Below are 22,255 nucleotides of genomic sequence, written 5' to 3'. Positions count from 1 at the left end.
AAGACATCCTTTTGATTTTGGTGACTAATTCGAAAACTGGGTTTGATGACTAGGAGAAAGGTCAAAAGTAAAACATGGACTTCACAAGTAATTGCATTAATTAGAGATAGGTGAACCTATTCAAGAAGAGGATATGAAACAAAAAAAAAATGTCCAAGGAGATGGTGGAAAAAGGAAGATATGATGAAGACAATGGAAAAGGAATGCTCAATGACAGTCAAGAAAGAAGAGCTGCAAACTTCTGTGGAAAGACAGGCTATCCAGTGAAAACTGCCAAAATGTATAGCGCCTTTAGGGCCTTCAGTACCTGTTCATCAGGAGGCATGTGAAGGAGTATATTTGTCCTAGATACTGTAATATTGATGCATGGATTTGATAATGGCAGTGAGCTCTTATTTTCCTTCAAGTGAAAGGACTGACGATTGAAGGAGGGTGGGAGGGCGAGAAGGAGGGTGGAAAGGAGAAAGAATAAAAGAAAGAAAAGAGGAGAGGTTTACAGAAAGTAGCAATTATACTCATTACTTTTCAAAGAGATTATTTAAAGGAGTGAGAGGGAATATCTGAAACATTTTTAATTAGCCTTGTCAGTAAGTTATGTTGTTTTGAGAAGCAGAAATTATATACATATTTTACCACTTATTTTTTGGGAGAGCATTAATGCAAAGATTTGCTGCATTAAATTAATTCTCTGTTTTTATAATAGTTCAATAAATATTAATCATGTTTATATATTTGAATTTTTTCACATACAATTGAATCTATGTAATTATGAAAATAATAATGGATTTTTAATTTTCTTTCAATTATCATCTTCAAATATCCAACAGTTATTTTAACACAAATATTAAAACCAAGGTCCTACCTTGCAAGTGATAGTTTAACAGTGGTTAATTAGCTATTGTCTAATTACTGCCTCATGTATTGAGGATTTTTTCCACTAGGCAGAGTTAAACATTTTGAAATTCCAAGATTGAATTCAGAACAGATCAATGAGAAATAGGAAAGGATACATGATTTATGCTCCCTATACTTTCATCCTTTTATAAATGCAGGCAACAAGGATATAGAAACTATTTGAACTTAAATGAATATAGATTTCTCGAATCTAATGAGAAATGAATATTATTAGTTCCATAATTTGCATTTAAAATTATAATAACTAGCAAGAGTTCACTAGAGTTAAAGAAAGACTCATGACATACATATTCATTAAAATGAAGGATAAATGTGTCGCATCAAATTTGTAGTTAAGAATGGACTATACTCACCAGGCCGGTGTGGCTCAGTGGATTGAGCCTCATCCCATGGACTGAGAGGTCCTGGTTCAATTCCTAGTCAGGGCACATGCCCGTGTTGCCAGCTCAATGCCCAGTAGGGGGTGTGCAAGAGGCAGAAAATCGATGTTGCTCTCTCAAGTTGGTTTCTATCTCTCTCTAAAAAATCAATAAAAACATATTTTAAAAAAAGAAAAATTTTTTTTTAAAAAAAGGATTATACTCACCCTGGCTGGGTAGCTCAGCTGGTTAGAGCATCATCCTGATACACTTAGGTTTCAGGTTCAATCCCTGGTCAGGCACATACAAGAAGCAACCAGTGATGCATAAATAAGTCGAACAAGATATTTATGTTTCTCTCACTCACTCCCTCTCCTTTCCTCTCTCTGTCTGGATCTTATGACTAGAGGAGAAGACGGAGGTGTAGGAAGTGTTGTTACATTTACTACTTATGTAATTAGGATAATACATCCAATTTTTGTGTTTAAAGATGAAACTACAATCTACCACTATCAATTGAAGAACACAGAAATAAATAGAAGTAGCCATGAAGACTAGCTCCATAGAATAACAGTTTGAACACCATTTTGCTCCACGTAGTAGCCAAATCTGTTGTCCTAGTTTTTCTAACAGTAAATAGAATGATTATTATAAGGATTTAATTTGTTCATAATATCTAAGTTTAATCGTACAGTTTGGAATGTCTTAAATCAAAGCTATTTTGTTCAAGTGCTCTAAAATATAAATTAGAACCACCATTAGTACAAAATCGGCTTTCAAATGAATACATCTTAATATTAAATTGACCTCATTAATTTTCATAGACTTAATTTTTCATTCTTCATTTTGTGATATCAATGAGGTTAAGAAAAAGATTAACTAAATTTAGAAAATCATTACAATTAAGATTTTCATGGCACAGTTTCGGATATTTATGAATTCTAAATATCTAGTTTTAAATAAAAGATTATTGGCCAAATACCCAAATTTCTACTTTGTAAGACATTTCAAAATGATTTATAAATGCCTTAATTATTGATGCAGTTTATGAGAGTTGAGGCCACTTTCAGATCACCTAGTACAGTACCTTTCATTTTATAGAAAGGGGAATGGGCCGTGCAAGAGGTACTTAGGTAAATGTTTATTTCCAATAGCCACATCTCAATTTAAGCTTAGATTCTCACATTTCAAATCTAATATAAGAGTTTCCAGCTTGTAACATGCTATATCATCTTACATTAAATGGGCATGTCCCTTTATTGTCTCAGGTGATTTCGATATTCAGTTATACCCTTTGACAAGAGCCTTGCATGAAAACTATCACTGTAAGCAGGTGTTAAAATACTCTAAAAAGGATTCACATAACCTTTTGGTTAAATTGTAACCATGTTTTCTTTTGATGGCGGACAGAACACTCTCTCCTACTCCAACAGCAATACTTCAAAGAGTTGTAGGATGTGAGGTCCCTTTGGCCAGTCCCATATCTCACTCACGAAAGTGGGGCAAGGCCTTCCCCGAATCTAATGAAGGCACATAGTTTGAACAGTATTCATTAACCAGAAAACCACTTCCAATATTATGCTGGGTTAAAAATCTTCTAGTGCAGCTCAATATAATAATACTTATCCTAGCTTCCTAAGCAGAGTGGACCCAAGGTTTGGGTCTTTAAAATTCTACCTAAGCAGCCTTGACAGGTGGCTCAGTTTGTTGGAGCATTACCCATACACGGAAAGACAGGACACATATGTGGGTTGAGAGTTTGATCCCTGGTTTCTCTCTCTTCCCCTTTCTAAAATAAATGAAAAGCATATCCTTGGGTAAGGATGAAAAAAAAAAAAAAAGCTACCTAACCACATCTGAGGGGTATAATCTTGAGCTGCATAATTTAAATAGCACTTGTAATACTAGAGTATACATTAAAATTTACAGCACAAAAATGTAGATTACATTGTCTATGGTGAAATACTAAAAACTTCTATAGTAGCATAACAAAAACTTAGAAATGCACTGAATTGCAAGCTTGCAGCTTAAATAGTGAATACACATATGTAACCACACCCAAATGTTTCAAAGTAAATTGCAGACCATATAACATAGAATTCCTATTTACTAAAAATCATAATCTTTGTTTTGTTTTTTGATTGTTGAATTGTTTAGTATATTCCAGTTGCTGGATTAAACATTTTTCAATGAGTACGTCATTGAATCCTCAGAACACCATTTGAAGTAGGTACTTTTGTGATTATACCCATTTTACAGATGAGAATCTTGAGCTCTAGAAAGCACAAGTAACTCTTTCAGGCCTCACGGTTTCTAAGCAGTGCAGTGATGTTGAACATAGGTCAATTCTGGCTGCAGAACCCTGGTTCTTTATAGAAAACACAACCTCTCAATGGAATGAGTGCAAGTAATGAGACCTCAGGCTCCGGAGATCTGTGAGAAATGTAATTTATTTTTTACATTTAAAGAAAGTTTTATCAAAAGATAATTGTAAATTTTTTAAATTGTGAAATATAGAGTATGCACAAAAGAATATATAAAAACACCTTCTTACAATCCTTAATTTTGAATAAATTGCAGCTTTGAGCTGTAACTCAAGCATTCAAGGATCATACAACTATAACATCACCTGTAAAGAATTAGAAGATTAAGAATACACTATGGAAAAATATTTTTGATAAGGTTGAAGAATAAAATCCATGTGAATTATGACATAATCAAAGTTCTTAGATTCCATTGATAGCTTCTATCAAACATTACATTACAAAACCATTTGGATATTAGAATGAGAGACAATTTATCTTTTATTTATACTTTTTGAATTATATATGTGGCTGAATATATATTATCTGTATAACAATTATTCAAATTACTCATGTTCACATAGAGTTAAAAGAAATTTAATGTAATATATCACAATCATTCAAATTTCTTATGTTCACATAGAATTTTAAAATTTTAATATTTATAATTAAAATATAAAGTTACAAATCTCTGAATTTGTTTTATACGCATTCAAAATCTAAAAGGCTGAGGCATAAGTAAAATAATTAAATGCGATAAGTAAAATAGTAACTTCTGTTATTTAGGACAATAGTGGTCTCAGACACCAAGATGAAAAATATACCTTCAGAAGTCCAGGAATTTGAAATGAAATTATTCTTCTCTGAGATGTTTCACTAATATATTGATTGACTTTGAGTACATAACAAAGACCAGGTAGCCCTTTTTGTTTCTGATTGGATGAAATAGTAATCTGTAAAGATATTTCAATATATCACTGACTAAAAATATATTATGTATACCTATTTAAAATGTTCAGTAATAGCCTGGCTGGTTTGGCTCAGCAGTTAGAGTATCAGCCCACAGACCAGAGTTATGGGTTTGATTCCAGTCAAAGGCACGCACCTCAGTTGCTGTTTGTCCAGCCCTGGCAGGGTTCGTGCAGGAGGCAACCAATCGGTGTGTCTCTCTCACATTGGTGTTTCTCTCTCTGTCTCTACCCCTCCCTCCCACTCTATCTGAAAATAAATAGAAAAATATCCTCGGGTGAGGATTTTAAAAAAATGTTCAATAACAAAAACACTTTTGCTAGGGGAAAAAAACTGGCTAAAACAAACTGATCTGGCTTGAACCAAATACCACAAAACATACACAACCATTTATATCAGCAGATATAAATGGGCAGTTGTTAAAATAGTATCTAAATTCAGATCAGGACCCAGTTAAGTTGCAATTCATCAATTAGTGGCATTTGGGAACATAACTTAGGTAATGCAATTAGTACTAGGCCTGTGCTAAGCATCTTATTATTTTTTTTTACTTTATCTTTATTGTTGAAAGTATTACAGATATCTCCCCTTTTTTTCCCACTTAGGCCCTCTCCACCCTGCTCCCCCCACCCCACCCCAGGCCTCCCTCACACTGTTGTCTGTGTCCACGGGTTATGCTTATACCCACATAAGTTCTTTGGTTAATCTCTTCCCACATCTCAGAACCACAAATGCTGTTGTGGCTGCCTTCTTACCTCTTTGACATAGGAATTGGAGCCTGGGAAGACTACTGGGTAAAAGTCAGCCTAAGGGGCAGCTTCAGATCAGGAGTGAACGCTTTAGAAAAGGGACGTGACAGTGATTAGCAGGGAAAGGGAAGAACTGGGAACGCAGACTCCAGAGTAGGTTACAGCTAAATATATCAGAATTTTCCAAATTTCAGAGGTGTTCTACTAGTGAAAAATGAGTAGATTACAAAGCTGTGAAAGGAAAAGCATATCATTGCACTTTAAAAAGAGGTTCTGTGCACAACATGAAGTAGATTGGTGATTTAAATATGTGAAGCAGCAATGATAACATGACAAGCCGTTCAAATGTCTGTGTCTAAAATGCATTTAATATGAATTACAGTCCACTATAGCTGAAACATAAGCAGTTCACTTTTACTGAGCCTGTATAAATGATACTTGGAAACCAAATATATTTAGTGGACATTTCAACAGAAATATCCTTGCTTAGGAATAAAATGCAGTGTAAAATCATATTAATAAAATAGTACCAAACTCTATCCACAGTCACAATTAGCTCAGAATGAGTTATGTATCATTCTGATCAATGACATTACATGAGTTTTTATGTGGTTTTAAAATTAGGCCCATATTTATTACAGCATTCTATACTTCCACAGACTGGCAGAATGGATTATAAAATGTGGTCACACATTGGTAGAATCTGTGTTAATAAAGTCCTCATGTGTTAGAAGAAAACCCTACTCCTATTTTTTAATTGACCAGTTATCTACTAATGAATCTGTTAATTAAACCTTATTTGCTCTAAAGAACATGTGCCCCTGATCTGTTGATGGAACATTGTGTTCACTGGTTGTTTCATTTTGCTCTTGACAAAGCATGAAAGAGGCAGCTTCATTTTATGTCAAAATGTTTATTAAAATGGTGGTGGTGTCTGTTTCCACAGGCTAAGGCACATTCAGTGATACACAATCAGTGGTGTAATTAGGGAATCTGTAAACCACAGTCATTGTCCAGTGTGATCATTTATAAGAGGCTTAACAATGTACATAGATTGTACAAGAAGACAAATGGCCTTTTTATTATAGAAGTAAATTGATTTTTCTAGCTATTCTGCATTGAATAGTTTACCACTGTGACCATTTTTTAGTTGATCTAAAAAGTAAAATAAATTGTGGATTTCTTTAAAGCATTTCTCTTTTGCTATGCTATCATAATGCATTTGATATATAATTTATAGCTTATCCTTCTTTTCATTTGGAATCCTTTCATCTTCAAGAAAGCAATCACATAATTAACATGATCAGACAGCTCCTTTTAACTTACTGATCCATGGTTTTCATGGCAATACCCTGACCTTTGTGAAAATGGACAGCACTGACATTTGTCATCCTCATGCAGAAGGAATAGATGTGTTTAGCGTGCCCAAGCCTTGCTGCTGCATAGAAATAGAATGAGAGCTGGGATATCCATATTGGATGCCATTTTATGATAGCATCCAAATATACTGATCCAATTATTATTTATAACGGCAGAAATCTACAGCCTCTTTCCTTAGAGGGCATTGGGGGATGCCCCGAACTATTCAGATTAAAAACGTTCATCCCTGTCCTTTCAAAAAAATATTCTTCAAATAGTTTCCGCATCTGAAATGCATATGTATCTCTAAGACAACAATTGCAATGAAATGTATTTATATATGTAAATATGTTTATATTATTTATAAAATATTTCTTTAACCTATTTGTACCCATGCTCAGTCCCTGAGACATTATAGGTGCGAGTAAAACAAATTTTTGCCCTCAAAATGGAAATATATACCTCACAAAAAATACAATTATTGAGATATTAATAAAGATTATTAATAGGAAAACATAAGCCACATACATTGTTTACTACATGCTAGACCTTATGCTCAAGATGTTTGTAAACTACCAAAAAAAGTCTGAGGTAGTCACAGTTATGTCACTTAGAGTAAAGTGAGAGAAACAGGTTGCATAACTTCCCAGGGTCACACAGCCGGTAGGTGGTGGAGCTAGGATCATAACCTAGGCCACCAGTCCTGAACCTTGCTCTTTACAAGTATATTACACAACTCAAAATATTAAACAGTTTACAACACATTCTAATGTGCATGGTACCTTTTTATCTTTACATTTTTTTTTATTACTGGAAGGTGAGGAAACACATTAAAGTAATCTAAGATTGCACAGCTAGTAAATAGGTTGGGCCCTAAATCAAAGTTTAACTTCTAATCCTCTACGTTTACAACCTTTCCAAACTCTCCATATCTATTTAAAAAGGCCTCACCTGGCCAGTGTGGCTCAGTGGATTGAGCTTTGTCCCGTGGACTGAGAGGTCCCAGTTCAATTCCCAGTCAGGACACATGCCCGGCTGGGTTGCAGGCTTGATCCCCAGTAGGGGGTGTGCAGGAGGCAGCCAATTGGTGTTTCTCTCTCACTTCGATGTTTTTCTCTCTCCCTTCCTCTCTCTCTAAAAAGTCAATATTTAAAACACAAATAAATAAATAAATAAATAAATAAATAAATAAATAATAATAAAGCCCTCTGACTTAATAATTACGAGCAGTTACTAAGAATTCTCCCTATTCATCAGTTTTCATAATGCATAGTGAAATTTTTGAAGGTAGTGAATACCCTACCTTATCTCTCTTGTCCCCAATTTTAAGCACATTTGCCTATTGAAGGGGCTCAAAATATATGTTAAAATGAACTGGTATATGCTATAGCATAGGGCATATATTTTCCCATATACAGTCCTTTTGTTACATTCAGTGTTTGCTATGAATTTAAGGGATAGATAGTGCATTTATAACACATATAAATGTGTTCAGATCAATCACGGCACCGCATTTTTAGAGTGAGTAGGCAAAGACACAAATATCTTATAGAATATGAGAACTGCAGAAATTTGGGTATCTCTGAGCTAACTTTTAAGCTATGGGAATATTTTTTGCCTATCATTTTTAGTTTATATATTATTCTGTTTAAGAAGCAATGCTCAGCTTTTAAAGTTAAAATTCTTCAGCAATTGCTTATATACAAATAACTATTGTTTTCCAACTTTACCCTGCAACATATACCAAACATGAAGTGGAACTTGATTAACAGTAAGGTCAAAGAATTGATCCCCTATCCTCAGAAATGGTTATAGATCATCGCTTTATCCAATGACCTATTAATATCTTACTAATTCACCTATCTTCTTATTTAATGTTTTAACTCTTGTAATACCTCCATTTTATTACCATCTTGGTATAGTCCAGATTCCTAGCTTGCTAAAATTTTAATGGAATTTGAGTCAATAGCAAGCAGAACTATCTTGCTCCTTTTTTCTTCTTTATTTTAGTTGTTTCAAACAAAATGTTTCTACATGTAAAATACTTAATCAGTGACCATCATTTATTTATCTCTTTTAGTGCATGAGAAATATATACAAGTCAGGGAAGGGAGTTCAAAAACAGAAAAAAATAAAATACACCTTCATATCTTTTTAATGAAGTTAGCAGAAAATTATCTTGCTGATACAGATTTATTTTAATGATTCCAGAAAATATTATTATAAGCTCAAGTTAGAAAACAAAGCAGTGTGAAGATCATAACATTTCAAGACAGTTGAAAAGTAAATGTAACCCAATGCAACACAAACAACCTTAGCCTAAGGTCCCATTCGCTTATCTGCTTAGGAGGCAGCAAGCTCGGACTAGTGTTTTGTAGCTTGTGGAGCAGGGAAAATATGAATGCCACTCAGGGAATGATTTTCTATTTTGTTCTTTCATCTTACACTTTGTGTTGTGTTGAAACCCTCAGGGACTATTCTTGTGCCATAGCAACACCTGCTGGGAGAGGGAAGTTGGAGCAGCGGAGAGGTTGCCAAACTTGTTTTCCTGATTGAATGGCGCTGCACGTCCTCCATCTCCAGGGCTGAGCCCTCCACGGTGGCTCCATTCCAGGATGCTGCCTCTCCCCATATGTTTCAAATAACTAACAATACCATTGTAATCATATTTTTCACAAGCCTTTAGAAAATAAGCGTCGTGTATGTGTGTGTATGCATGTCCATTTTCCCTTAGTCTCCCCAAAGGCAAATTTCATGATATTTTAACCTCCTGTTTGTTTTTAAAACATGTTTTCTTTCTGCTCTATTGCTAGGTTTGTAAAACATTGTCAACCTTGTTTTATTAGCATCTCCTGATTTATTATAGGTGAAATAGTAAAAAAATGAAAGTGTACCAGTGCAAAAAAAGGGCAGTTTTTATGTAAGGAGTGTAATAAGAGATCTATTTATGCTTGTTCATAAACATTAAGCTTACCATCTGGTGTGAGGACAGGTTTTAAAATAAGTGCCTGTTTCCTATATGATTTACCCACAAGACTATAAATAATATAAGTCTTAGAATATGGGTCCACATGGCCATTCTGTTGTAGACTTTTCTTTACTGCTAATAGAAGAAAGCCACAGCATAAGGAAATTTCTCAGTATTTCCAAATATTTCTAATATTTTACCTCCTTGTACCATTCCTGTGACCAAATTAAAATCTAGTAGAAATGCTAACTTTATAAGAACCTATTTTTCTGTGGTTTATAAAAATTAAAAGTAGAAAAAAGTTGTGTGAAAAATGATCTCGAAATTCATCTAATTTATAATGAAGCCTTAGATAATCAAGAGGTGACTATTCATCAATAGTTTTCTTACTTTGATTGCTTAGTAACCTTGATTGATGCTTCATACACCAATCAAATATTTATTAAGCACCTCTAAAATACTTAAAATGTCACATGGTATGGGACCTACTGAGGAAATAAATAAAACCCCGTGCTGACCTCAAGACATTTTAGCTACATATGTGAGTGCACATTTTATCTTGACATATATAGAATAAATCAGATATGCTGTAATTCAGAGAGTTGGACAATGAATAAATAATACAGAAATCAAGGAAGACATAAGGCAACAGAAGACTTAAGTTGGGTCTTAAAAGTGGGGAATTATTGCATGGGCATTGTGAGAACAAAGTCATCCTGGACAGAAATGAGGGAGGTGAGGAGTTGCGAATGAGCTGAGTGTGTTGAGCAGACCAGAGACCTTCCAAAATGGAATCGGGAGCGTTTCCAGAGGCACTGTGCCTTAGTCACAGCCAGCAGGTCAGCTGGAAAGCAAACACTGGGATTTGGACCTGTCCCGGAAAATGGGGAGCTACTGAAGATATTTGAATGTTATTATGATGGGATTTTTAAGAAAGAATTGTTCAGAAGTGATATGATCTTTTTTTAGAGGGAGAAAGAGACATTCATGAATTAGATTTTAGTCATTCATTTCTAAGTGGGAAGAAAATGCAGAAGGAAATGCAACAATGCAATATATTATTATATTAACTATGGTTCAGGGCAGATGTGCATATTTTAAAATAACAACACTGGGAGTCCTTTTTTTAAAAAAAATTTTTCTCTACAGATTTTAGAGAGAGTAAGGGAAAAGGAGACAGAGATAGAAACATCAATGAGAGAGAACATCGACTGGCCGCCTGCTGCATGCCCCTGACTGGGGATTTGGCCCACAACTTGGGCATGTGCCCTGGCCAGGAATTGAGCCAGTGACCTCTTGTTGCATGGGTCCATGCTCAACCCCTGAGCCACACTGGCTGGGCAAGGAAATCCTTATTATTTTAACAAGAAATGAGCTGTAGACTGTTGTTGTCTTTCATCAAACATTGTTTGTTACCGGTCATGGTTTCGAAAAGAAAACAAATAACAGCAAGTCAGTAAGTGAGGAGATTTTAGCTAGTTGGATTTCTTTTGTCACCTTGAATAGTGATCAAGGACACTTTATTATTATATTTTAATAGACATATAATTATTTTTAAATATTGGTTATGTTTACTGGTTCAAAAATATTTGGGAAACTTGGATAGGAATTATTTTGAAATTGAAGATATTATCTTATGAATATTTCCCAGTGGCCACAGAGTATCACATTCCTACAAGTTTTATGTATTAACACAATTATTCCCAATCTTAGTGGTGTGTTCGAATAATCTGTGAGGTGCATGATGATTAGAATATTTCCAATAGTGTATGGAAGACATATGAGTGAAGTTACAATAAGCATGTTGACAATTTCACTTAACTAATGTCTTATCTCTTAGTCCATTAAGAAAAGTCTTTACTTACGTGCCACTGATAGTTGTTGCAATTATAAATTGTCCATTTTTTAACTTCTGTGTAAATTTTTGTGCTTTTTCAAAACCTGAAATTCTGAATACATTCATGTGCATGTCTTATGCTTATAGAGCTAATATGTAAAGTATTAGCAAAAAAAAAAAGAGACTGAGAACTACTGACTCAGGCACTGAGAAAGCACTGAAGTGTGGTAGAGCATTTTTCCTTTGCTACTGTGTGGTATGAAATAAGAACATTGCTGACCTTGGATTCTCAATCAGTATGTCACCAGGAGTGAAACTCACTTCAAATCTATAGATCTGGTCAGCATGAGAATTCTTGAATCTGACCTCTAGGGAAATTTTTCATAAATACACTTCTTTTTTTTTTTTTTTATTGAAGTCAGATTCATTTATGTTTCAAGTACAGATTATACATTCTATTCTAGAACATACATATGTATTATAAACTATTTCTCAAAATTCAAGTAAATTAAATCAGTGTTGTACTTATTAGGAGATCCTTGAAAATATGAGACTGGTTCTCCTTCTGGGGACGATTCTACTTATTACTTAGTCTACTATGATTTTATATTAACATATATTAAAAATATATATACTTTGTTTAAATAGCTACTACTAATATACACTATAAATATTTGCATATTTTAAACCAATAAATCCATAATAAGCATGTTCTGATGTCTTTGTTTCAGATAGCTTGATATTTTCTCAGAGTTCAGATTAATTAGCCTTCCCTGCATTCTTTAGAGTAAGAAAAATAAGCTAGTCATTTCCTAGTAGAGACTAAAGATTAAATTTCCTAAGCTTCCTTCTCAATGAGGATATGAAACCATTTTCATTTTCTATATTTGCTTTACTTAATGGCCTGTGATACAATGGAATAGTTGACAGAAAATAGTTTGTCCAAATTATTTGTCTGTTTCTTTATGTTTGGGATAATAAACTTTTTGGTGTCACATGTTTTTCAAGTTTCTCTGATTGTAGTATCTCCAACAGTAGCATTAGAGGTAAGAAAAATGAAAGTAAGGTCAGTGCATAGACTATATGTCAGAAGATGTATCTCTGTGTTTTTATCAGGAGGGACATTTTTCTAGCCAATACATTATGAACAAATGTGAATCTCACAAGATTCAGACATTTCAAAATGTTTTACTTACTTTGATGTTTTCATTGTGAGACATAATCTTTGCACAATGGAATACTATGCAGCTGTAAAAAAAGAAAGATCTCTTACCCTTTGAGATGACATGGAGGGACCTGGAGAATTATGCTAAGTGGAATAAGCCAGTTGGAGAAAGACAGATACCATGTGATCTCAGTTATTTTGGAATCTAATGAACAAAATAGATCCAGCGGCATGAAAAGGAAACAACTGACAAACCTCAGAGGAAAGATGGGTAGGGGGAAGGAAGAGATAAACCAAAGAATGTATATGCATATATGAACAACCAATGGACATAGACAATAGTGTGGTGAAGGAGGAGAGTTGAGGGGAGCGAGGCGGAAGGTGTCAATCAGGAGAAAAAGAAGGGACATCTGTACGACTTTCAACAAAAAATACAAATTTTTTTAAAAGTTAAGAAAAAAATAAACTATATAGAGGATAAAATTTGAAGAATTATCAAGAAAGTTGAAGAACAATAATTAAGTTTGGTGACTTAACCTATCATATACAGTACTGTTTGTACGCCTACAGCTGTTAAGAGAGAGAAATACCGATGCCGGGATAAACGTAATGACCAATGGAACAAAATAGGGAGTCCAGAAATAGACTGTATCTGGGGAATGTTGATGTATGATAACCAATAGGGGGAAATCAGTGAAGAGAAGATGGACTAGTTAGTGAAGCTGTAAAATTTGGTCATACCTGTCAGGAAAATGCAATTATATCCCCGCCTCTCCAAAAAACAACAAAAAAAAGTAGGCTTAGTTTTAAAATTTAGTACAATAAATTTTTTAAAAATTTACCGGAGATAAAAGTAAGGCTGAAAATTGTTAATTTCTTCCATTTATCCACAAACACTTACTGAATACCAACTGTATTCCAGACCCTCTGAAACATCTGAGCTACAGAATAAATAAGATCAACTAAAAAATTCAGAAAATATAGGTAGGTCAGTATCTTTCTGACCTTGTTGTAAGAAAATATTTCTTTTTGAAACATAGAAACTGCTGCCATTAAGAAAAAACTGTTAAATTTGAAAAAAAAAAAAACTTAATCAAAGAAAAGGTATAATAAACATGAAAACATTAACTGCATTGCCCTTGTATTGGCTCTTTTCTCTGCTTTTGTTTTTTTTTTAATTATGATTTATTTATTCAAATCTTTAAATGAAAATAGAAAGAAAAGAAAACTGTAAGATCCCTCTTTTGAGTCTCTTAACTCTCACAAACATCCCCACACACCTCAAGGTCTACTGTACCGGAAACCTACACTATCAATATATTTGCAGGAGATTCTGTTACTTGTATGTGTTACTAACTACACAATCACTACATTCTATTGTTATTTATCAGGCACCAGGCTTTAGACAGAGTAGGACACTCTGTCTTTAAGAAGCTGTCTGGTGAGAGATACAAACATGCGAGAAGTATAGGGCGAAGCCACTGGTGCAGGTTAAATGGGTGTACAGTGATAGGTGGCCACACAGGGTTAGCCACCACCTCAGCCTAGGGGCAGGCAACGTTATCACAAAAGTGGTAACATTAAACTGAATCTCAACACATGGGGCAGGCAGGGGGTGCTGGAATGCATGCTGAACATAGGAGAACATGCTTGTTAAGTGCACTGAGGTTCACTAGTTTGCATAACCACCTGAGGAATGTTAAGAGTGAGCAATCCCAGAGGAGCATGGCTCACACTGTGTGTCTAGAACACCGTATCCAGAGCAATATATTTGTGTTGTTTAAAAAATTAAGTTTTCATCAGATGACCATTGAAAGATAGGTTGCGTTAACATTTTAAATTTCTTTGGGCTCCTCAAAGCTTGTAATACGTTCATAATAAGTTAATGTGCATTGTACGTATTGTAAGAGTGAAAAATACAGGAACTATAAAGATGAAATAATTCCACAATCAGAGAGAGCCACTGTTAGTGTTTTGGAATATTGTTTTCTGGTCTTTCTTTTCCTCTAGATTTTCCCCCATACAAGTTTCCTTTCCTCTTTGAATCGAGGCCCAACTGCTTGCTCCCTTTATTTGTACATTTGCTGTAAAATTTCTTTACTGAGTTCCTATTATGTGCAAAATAGGGTGCTGAGTGCTGACATTATAAAGACAAGTCATATATTCTCTCCCCTTTAAAAAGCTCCCTGTTAACATTCATTAGTATATGACTTTTTTATGTAAAAATGTGACACCACTGTTTACACTGCTCAGTAACAGATTTTACTTATTAATAGTTGTTAGAGCTGTTCATACTATTTAGTAGTTTGTTTTCTTGTTTAAAAATATGAATATCTTTCTTAAATTTTTACTGTTTGTTCTCATAGTCACACATTAATAACCTTGGAGCTTATAAAGTGAAAATTTTTAATTTCAAAAATGAAGAAATTAATACCCACAGTGGCTAAACTTGGGCAAGGTCATATGTCTTGTTTTTGGAAGAAATGATGATGAAAGATTTCAAATAACACTACATTAAACAATCTCTTAATTTGTCATTTTGTTTCATTTATTTCAAATAGACATCAAAATTTATATAATTATTTGGATTGATATAGCTTTAAAGCAGTTTGGGTTAATATTTGGGAAATATTCTAATATAGATAGATACATATAGAAGATATATAAAAGACACACACACACACACACACATATATAATAAATTAGGTAATTTGCAAATTATATGTCAATTACACACTCACATTCCTGCCTTCCCTTTTCTGTTGTCCCTGTGCTAGTGATCAAGAGATGGGCAGGGAAAATTAGTCCAATTAGTCCAATTTGTCCATAGAAGCTGGTTGTGAACAGGAATCCAGTGCCAACTCAAATTATTCATTTCAAACATTTTTTACGGGAGCTTGCTCAGGGGTCAGGTTTCGGCATTGTCCACATGTTATAAATTTGCCTCAGTTTGAATTTTGTTCAAAGTATGTATATTCTCTTATTTTCAATGTTTTTCTTTGTTAAACTTTAATATTAAATATTTGATTCTTAGGATTAACAAGGGCATTAATTTAAAATATAAAATCCCTAACTGTGTCCAGCATATAGTAGGAACATAAGTAATGTTAAATGCTGAGGTTATTGTAAATTATTCTTTGTAGTTTGTCATGCAGGGTGAGTAAATATTGAGACTTCTTTTTGATCCTATTGTTAGAAGATGCTGCTTAGAATTCCATCATTTTCTTGTGTTTTTACTTTTAAAAGACTACATTAACAAAATTATTTAATTGTTTACATTTACAGGAATAAATTATTAAATCAAATTATTAATCAGATAGTTTTAAAAATTGCAGCCATATTTAAGCATATGCTTTGTTAATGGCAATTCTTAGAATGTATATATCTATTTAAAGAAAGTCATGGTTAATATTTTAATGGTCCATATTTTCTGATCTCCATTATTTAACTACCTTTTAAGATAAGAAGTAAATGAAAGAATTAAATGAAAAAGTATGCACAGAGATACTTAAATATCAAGATAATTAATTCTCATATCACTTTAGACTTGAATTTATTTTTTTCTATGTATGAAAAACATTTTAACATTAATTGAAAGATAATTTAAAAATTAATTGTTTATTTTTGTTCCTGGGCATTGAAGCACAGTAATGCTAGAAGGGAGAGTAAAACCTTTGCCTTTTTATCCATATGCTTACTTTCTAAAGGGAGCATATTACATTATCAGAAGGATAGAATTATCCATATATTTCTGTTTATTTTATTCTGACATTTAATTTAGTCTGTACTTTTTGATAGATGTTCTATTATATAAATACATTTGAATTTATATACATCGTATAAGCAATAAAAGTCTTCCAATAGAACAGGTGATTTTATTTGTAAGAAAACTCATTAGGTAGTACTTTCCTCCTCTTAGTTCATGTTGTGTCCTAAATCATAACATATATATATATATATATATATATATATATATATATATATAGATCCTATCACAGTAAAGTAAGCTCCAGTAAAATCAACCCAATTTTCTCATAAGCATCTTCAGTAAAATCAGAAATTAGCTTAACTTCAAAAATTACAATTCTTATATTTTTAAAATATATTTTTTAAAATTAATTTTACGGTAATAGTGGAAACGTTATTACATACTATTTACAGTGATCTCAAAATGTCTTGAAGTGAAATTATATGAAATTCAAATCCCCCAAGATATTTAAAATTCAAAGGAGAAGAATACAGTGGATTGTCAGAGTATGGCATTGCAGACATTGTTCCATCTCATCTCCCCAAGGGACAAAGCAAACCTTAAACCTTAGCAAGTTGGCAGCAGTTTCTAAACCAGTCAAAACTTCTGATTGTACAGCAAAGGTTCTTCTTTTTCTCTTTCCTACTACTTGTGTTTACTGTGCCTGCTACGTCTACATTGCTGCTTACCTTTCTATGGCTCTGTGGGTGAGAGACAGCACAGGAAACAGAAGACTGGAAAGCTGGACCCAATCCTCAGCGAGCAGGATCACTCTTCTGTGAAATGCAGATGTTAAAGGCCCAGTTAATGACTGATAATGACAAGTCATTAAGAAGATTGTTCTTATGTTGACCATTTACAGTCTAATTTAATGCTTTATTTATTTTGCTTGTGTTTGAAGACCTCATTCAAGAAAGTTCTATAAAAACGATTCAGAATTATTTCAACTGAGAGTTATTTGCCACCTATTGGAAAGGGCTTTATAATTTTTGTCATCAGAATTATCAGACATCTTCAACCAGCAGAAATTGTTTTCTTATGATTTTCTGTGTTTGAATGTGCTTTACCCGTTTATACTAACCTTGAAAAATTTTCTTTTTCCCATTTCAAGTTCCACCCAATCTGACTGTTCCACAGGAAAAATCACCTTTGGTCACCAGAGAAGGAGACACAATAGAACTGCAGTGTCAAGTAACTGGAAAACCTAAACCCATCATCCTGTGGTCTAGAGCGGATAAGGAAGTGGCAATGCCTGATGGGTCAATGCAGATGGAGAGCTATGATGGAACACTGAGGATTGTGAATGTATCTAGGGAAATGTCGGGAATGTACAGATGTCAGACCAGCCAGTACAACGGATTTAATGTGAAGTCAAGAGAAGCCTTGGTGCAGCTCATTGTACAGTGTAAGTAATTTTTTTTTTCTATGTGTTTCTATTGGGGGACAAGGGAAGAAATGATACAATATTCTCCTGGTAAAATGAAATGATTTTTGGAATTGCATAAAGATAAAATATTTCTACATAATTGCTACCCAATTTAAACTATAATTTCTCCTAAATCTGCCTATTACCAAAGCTAATAGACAAGAATTGTATTTGTGTGTGTGTTTGTGTGTGTGTGTGTGTGTGTGCTGATTATAATGGTGTTATATGGTTGGTTAATGCCCCCAAATCAATAAACCCAATAGTTAAAATCTGGCCGTGTATATGTAGTAAAGTGAAGACTAGAAGTAATTGCTAATTCAAATTATAATTCTCTTTTGTTTTCACAGTTCATGTTTCTACTCAGGCAATTGTGTGCCCTTTGCCCAAATTATTCACTATTTCAAGGCATCCTTTTGTTTAAATTGTGGAGACCTAATCATTGAAATGCTATGTTTGCATATCTGAAGTAGTAAGAGTAGATTGCATAATTATCTAGTAGTATTGAGATAATTCAGGCAGATATTTGGTGCTGAATTTTTGCTTGACTTTCTTAACAGGTATTGTTTAACTGTGAGAGACGAATGATAGATTTTAAACTATTTTCATTGAAATCACTGTTATAGTTCTAACAAAAATATTATAGACACTGTGTGCTTTGTATTTGCTTTTAGTATTAAAGATTCATAAATTTAAGTTTAACAATGTCCAACAAGTGTTGGATTCTCAGAGGATTTCCCTGATAATTTAGTTGGCAGGTGGTGTGGATTTTGCTGAAAGAGAAAAAGCAAACTGAACACAGTCTGTGAAGACTGCAGTAGTGCTGCTGGACATTTTAACTAATGTCCTTTTTGTTAAATACACGGTGGCAAAATCTTCAAGAAAATAATGTAGGAGGTGAAACTATACAGTTCAGCAAATAACAGTGTTGTTTTCTTTCTGAGGTTCTTCTGTAACTCTGAAAGTGGAAAACCAGATTTAGTCCAAAAATGTCTATTTTTATATTTAGACATGAGGACATTGACAGATTGAATTAATGAAATTTAAATTGAAAAGAATAATTGAGATATGAAAGGATATGTTTGGAACTGATTACAGCAAATGCATTTATGTATGAGTAGGTGAGTGGCGGGCAAGTGTCCCTATTTTATAGAAACAGCTAAAAATATGCAAACTGTTATTTGTCAGGTACCTTGGCTGATTTCCAATGATTACTAGTTTTTTGTCCCCCCTCCCCCAAATAATGCAGCTTTTAGATGGCATGTTTCATTTAGCAATTCAGTATCACTTTTCCCTCACTGACTAGCAATAAACTCATGGGTAGGAGGTTCATGTGACAACAGATTTAAGAAAGAAAAAGAATTATAAAAGAGAAACCTCTTCTCAATTATCTAAAAATAAGTCACATCCTGAAATTGACGACAGAGGAAGCTGATAGAATTTGGAAAATTTCATTCTTTTAATTTTTTTTTTAATTTTATTTTTGTTAAAGATGTTTCTCCTTTTTTACTGCACTGACACTCTCCTCCCCATCCCCCCCCACCCCGTTCCTGGCTTTGTTGTCCATGTCCATTGGTTATGCATACATGCATATAAGTTCTGTGGTTTATCTCTTCCCACCCCCCACCACCCCTTTTTCTGAGGGTTGTCAGTCTGTACCCTACTTCCGTGTTTCTGGGTCTACCCTATTTCTCAGACTGTTATATTCATTATATTCCATATATAAGTGAGATCATGTGGTATTTGTCTTTTTCTGCTTGCTTGTTTCACTTAGGATAATACTTCCCAGGTCCCTCCATGTCGTCTCAAAGGATAAGAGATCTTTCTTTCCTACAGCTAGATAGTACTCCATTGTGTATATGTACCACAGCTTTCTTATCCATTCGCCTACTGATGGACACTTGGGCTGTTTCCAGATCTTAGCTATTGTAAACAGTGCTGCTATGAACATGGGGGTACATATATTCTTTCTGATTGGTGTTTCATTCTTGATAACCACAGGATTTTGTGCTTCCTCCAGAGGTACGCACAAACCTTCAGTGTTCCTAGAGCTATTAGGGCAGTTCATCTTCACTCTGCTCACCCCTCTCTGGGGAAGCACTGGAACCCAGTGCTGGGGAGCCCAGTGGCTCGAGGGGATTTATAATTAGAGGTTCAAGAACCAGAATTTCTAATCGCCACAGAATATACAGATGTCCAAAATTCTATTGGTGAGTTAAATTTCTTTTTTTTTTTTTTTACTCTTATTAAGTCCCATAAAAAGTGTTGACTTCAGCTCAAGATTTTTTTTTTTTTTTTTTTATCCTCACCCGAGGATATTTTTCCATTTTTTGTACAGACAGAGTGGGAGGGACAGAGAGGAAGGGAGAGAGAGTGAGAAACATCGACGTGAAGGGACACATCGAGTGGCTGCCACCCGCACGACCAACCAGGGCCGGGGACAAACTGCAACCGAAGTACGTGCCCTTAGCGGGAACCGAACCCGGGTCTCTCCGGACCGCAGGCCGACGCTCTAACCACTGAGCCAAACTGGCCAGGGCTCAGCTCAAGATTTTAAAGTTCAATAGTGGATGAAGATAAATACTGGCACAATTGTCCCTAGTGTCACAGGTACATAATTGAATGATATCAATAGACAATGACAAAATCTAGTTCATTTAATGTAGGAAAAAAAATCTGAATCCTAATATATATTTTGATATTATATAAATAATGGAATGGTCCATTTAGCTTAATGTTCAAACTCTCATAATGAGATTTGTTCTTAGCTAGTGTTGTATTAAAATTATAAAGCAATCATTTTATTAAAACTGTTAAAATTATTTTTTTTCTTCAATTAATTTGCCTCCTCTTAAAATGTATAGAGAGTGATTTAACAAGTAAAACAAACCTAGAGGTATTTTACACCACCTTATATCCTCTTCAGAGAAGCTTAAACATCAAAATGAAATCATTTAAATGATTAAATTCTTGTGCACATTGCTCACTTGTACAAAGAAGATTTAGTGTATAATATTTTCAACTTATACAATCGCCAGTTTTCACACATGATTTGGACCAGAATAAGAAATTGCATATATAATATTTTGAAAAATAGTTAATTTCTTTCATTCAAAATGACTATTCAACCAAAGCAGAATATAATGCACCTTATAAAAAAAGTAATTAAAAGAGATTAAAAACAGATTGGGAGTTATGATAACATATATGTTCATTATTATTATTATTTTTTAATCCTCACCTGAGGACATTTTTTTGTTTTTTGTTCAGATAGATTAAGAGGGAGAGAGAGGAAGAGAGAGAGAGGGAGAAACATCGACGTGAAAGGGACACATCGAGTGGTTGCCACCCACACGACCCAACCAGGGCGGGGGGACAAACTGCAACCGAGGTACGTGCCCTTAGCAGGAACTGAACACAGGTCTCTCCATACCGCAGGCCAATACTCTAACCGCTGAGCCAAACCGGCCAGGGCTATATGATAATTATTTTTGGACAGATTACTGAGTAATTTTCTGTAGTGTCTAGATATATAGCATGACTGTACTATATTGAGTAAGTATAAATGCATGTTGGATTTTTTTTTTTTTTGAAGCAAAACTGCTGCCCTGGCTGGTTTGGCTCAGTGGTTAGAGTGTTGACCTGCAGACCACAGAGTCCTAGGTTAGGTTCCCGCTAAGGGCATGTACATCGGTTGCAGTTTGTACCCACCCTGGTTGGGGTCATATAGGTGGCAACCAGTCGATGTGTCTTTCTCACGCCGATGTTCCTCTCTCTCCCTCTTCATCCCTCTCTCCCTCCTGTTCTTTCTGAAGATAAATGCAAAAATGTCCTCAGGTGAGGATTCCTCAGGTTAGGATTAAAAAAATTAAAAGGCAAAATTGCTCTAAAAATATCAGTGTGACTAGAGATTAATCAAAAGTTTAAAAAGAGACAGTAACTAATAATAAAAGAGAAAACAAGGGAACAATGTGTAATATTCACACAAAAAGACATTAAAGGCTATCTAAAGAAATTTTTAAGTGATTAGACGAGAATTTTTACCTATTAGTAGAACAATAAAATGGCTTTCAGCTCAGTAGCCTGGAAGGTCCTATTTATACAAATGTATTTTCTATTCTCCGTAGTAATTCAACCCATCTCTTCTCAGCCTCATAATCAGGGTAATTGGGTTTTGCCTCTTTAGCCAAGTTCCTATCCCTCCATCTCCTGATCCCAACAATTCTTCAACTGCATTTCAATTTTTAAGCCATGGCTATGTCCCACCTTTTTAGAAAACCTCTTGGTGACTGAGAAGGGTCCTCCTTGATAGTCCTATGGACGCTGGTGTTTAGTCTGCACAGCAGATTCAGACTGACAAACTTCAGAGAAGGGACTGGACGAGGGAAGAGATAAACCACAGAACTTGTATGCATGTATGCACAACCAATGGACATAGACAACAAAGCTGGGAGGTGGGG

General features: G+C 34.4%; 1 protein-coding gene across 2 annotated transcripts in view; it reads left to right on the top strand.

The window, feature by feature from the left end:
• Positions 1-22,255, top strand: part of MDGA2 (MAM domain containing glycosylphosphatidylinositol anchor 2) — a 925,908-nt gene that overhangs the window by 664,148 nt on the left and 239,505 nt on the right. For both annotated transcript variants that reach the window (XM_036269191.1, XM_036269200.1), the window contains one exon: positions 17,484-17,777. In XM_036269191.1, coding sequence (XP_036125084.1) covers positions 17,484-17,777 — 294 coding nt within the window. The remainder of the gene's footprint in view (positions 1-17,483; positions 17,778-22,255) is intronic.

This window comes from Molossus molossus, unplaced genomic scaffold, assembly GCF_014108415.1.
Source record: "Molossus molossus isolate mMolMol1 unplaced genomic scaffold, mMolMol1.p scaffold_m16_p_1, whole genome shotgun sequence".
In the NCBI taxonomy this organism is placed as follows: domain Eukaryota; kingdom Metazoa; phylum Chordata; class Mammalia; order Chiroptera; family Molossidae; genus Molossus; species Molossus molossus.
The sequence above is the reverse complement of the archived record's forward strand: the minus strand, read 5'-3'. Positions and strand labels throughout refer to the sequence as shown.